This window comes from Triticum aestivum, chromosome 2D (assembly GCF_018294505.1).
Source record: "Triticum aestivum cultivar Chinese Spring chromosome 2D, IWGSC CS RefSeq v2.1, whole genome shotgun sequence".
Taxonomy (NCBI): Eukaryota; Viridiplantae; Streptophyta; class Magnoliopsida; order Poales; family Poaceae; genus Triticum; species Triticum aestivum.
Genome location: NC_057799.1, coordinates 77,797,381 through 77,799,151, shown reverse-complemented (window position 1 = coordinate 77,799,151; position 1,771 = coordinate 77,797,381). Strand labels below are relative to the sequence as shown.

At 52.9% G+C, this 1,771-nt stretch overlaps 1 protein-coding gene across 2 annotated transcripts; it reads right to left on the bottom strand.

The window, feature by feature from the left end:
• Positions 1-714: 714 nt before the first annotated feature.
• On the bottom strand, positions 715-1,771 carry LOC123051717 (protein EARLY RESPONSIVE TO DEHYDRATION 15). 2 transcript variants are annotated; one of them, XM_044474681.1, is made up of 3 exons: positions 1,712-1,771; positions 1,252-1,565; positions 715-1,163 (listed from the first exon to the last, which is right to left on the bottom strand). In XM_044474681.1, exons 2-3 carry the CDS (start codon positions 1,550-1,552, stop codon positions 994-996), a joined length of 471 nt encoding a protein of 156 aa, XP_044330616.1. In that variant the 5' UTR covers positions 1,553-1,565; positions 1,712-1,771; the 3' UTR covers positions 715-993. The 2 variants fall into 2 exon arrangements, with proteins under 2 accessions (XP_044330616.1, XP_044330617.1); XM_044474682.1 differs by having other exon boundaries at positions 1,252-1,562; positions 1,712-1,765.

The following is a 1,771-nucleotide window of genomic DNA, read 5'->3' as shown; positions in this document are numbered from 1 at the left end:
TATTTGGTCTCTCAAGTAGAATTAGGCACTGGTGCCAGAAAAACCCGGTTTGTTTTTCTAAGCACCCAACATTGTACAAGGCCTAATGTTGTTAGAAGATCAAGTAGAATGCCTGTATTTCCAAGCTGCCATGCCTGTGATGCAACCGCTCATTCAAAAAGAGAGGCATGGAGAATGCAGGGCTCTGGCCCTGTTTGTTTCAGCTTCAATTGGCTTCGAATCATATGGGGTTTTGCTTCGCGACTGAAGTAAACTTGGACGTGCTTTAGGCAATTGCATTGAGAATGGTCCGAATCTAGATTGATTTTTCCTTCTAGAATCTTTCGTCTAAAGCTGAAACAAACAACCTAGGCCTCTATCGGAGATGAATCTAAAAGCAGCTTCTTGTTCGCCTCTACTACCTGTTGTACATAGGTATCTTGCTCAATAAAGGTGTTTTCCTCTTATGCGCAGAGGACAGAGTGATCTCTGCCGGATACCTTCTTGATCAATTCACTTCCGATTTAAGCTCTTGATGGCCAAATCGGACAAAGGGATCTCCCTCGGAAACCTTCTTGATCAATCACTTCCATGTTAAGCTCTTGATGGCAGAATCAACCAAAGCGATCTCTCTCACCTTCTATTTTAAGCCCTTCATGGCAATCACAGTCAGTGAAGAATCGTGCACAAAATCAGGAAAAAACACAGTGGAAGCAATCCAAAAGAGAGAAGCACTTGAGAAAAGGTCTAGCGTTGGACCTGATTACCATCTCATCATAGATTACACATGATCTTTTTTTTTTTTGCTTTTGTTCTTGACCCATTTCTGAACACGGGAGGGAAGCTACAAGGGAAGGGAAATCACTAGCTAGCAAGCAGGGGCCTGCAGTTTGTTTTCCCCTTCATTTTTCAGCTGTATACACAGATGCAGGGAGAGACTAGACTGAACCCGACTGAACTGAACTCAAGGTTACACTACACAGCAGCAGCGGCGGCAGCAGCACTCGTTTAGCTCTAGCGAGGCTGGTGGATGGCGCGGCGGGCGGCACCGCCGGCCCTGGGGCTGACGTGCTGCGCTGGCTTCTCGGCGTGCCTCATCGGCGCCCAGGCTGCTGCGGGGCCGCCGCCCCTCGGCGAGTTCAGGCTCAGCGTCTTGAGCACCGCGTCCATGTCGCCGCCGAACCCTGCAAATTCAGAGCGATCCCGGTGAGCTTCCCGCTGCTGCTGTACTGGCGAGGAGGAGGAGACGGTGAGAGGTGTCCGGAACAGTACCTGCTGGTTTGTAGTGGTAGAAGTCGGGCTGGGGCTGGGGCGACGGCGGGGAGTAGAAGAGGTCGTCGGCGTCGAGCAGGTCGACGGAGTCGTCGGGGAGGAGGGCGGCGACGTCGTCCACGTCCACGTTGTCGGCGAGGTCCTCGTAGAGCTGGTGCTGGCGGAACCAGTGGTCGCGGAACCAGGCGGTGGTCTTGACGAGCTCCCACCACTCGGGCGAGTAGTCCTCCACCTTCTTGAACGCCGCCGGGATGAACATGGGCGCGTCCGGGTTCAGCGCCGACATCGCCATGGTGCTCATCCTCTCCCTCCTACTGATCATCGCAAAGCAAAAGCAAATCAGCCTCGATCATCAGCTACTCAGCTCCGGCCATGTGGTACTGGATCAGTACAACTACGTCAAGGTCGCCATAGATCTGTGGAGAGAGCATCACGGCCAATTCTCGGCGTTCTTGCTTACCTTTTGCGCTGTTTGTCGGTCGGTCGTCGGGGCGGACGCGTCCGGGACGAAATATCTCTC

Bases quoted from the DNA above. Each gene is read 5' to 3' on its own strand.
- LOC123051717 (XM_044474681.1), bottom strand. From the start codon at position 1,552: ATGAGCACCATGGCGATGTCGGCGCTGAACCCGGACGCGCCCATGTTC. The intron at 1,164-1,251 runs GTACTGTTCCGG...CTGAATTTGCAG, and splicing joins CTACCACTACAAACCAGCAG to GGTTCGGCGGCGACATGGAC.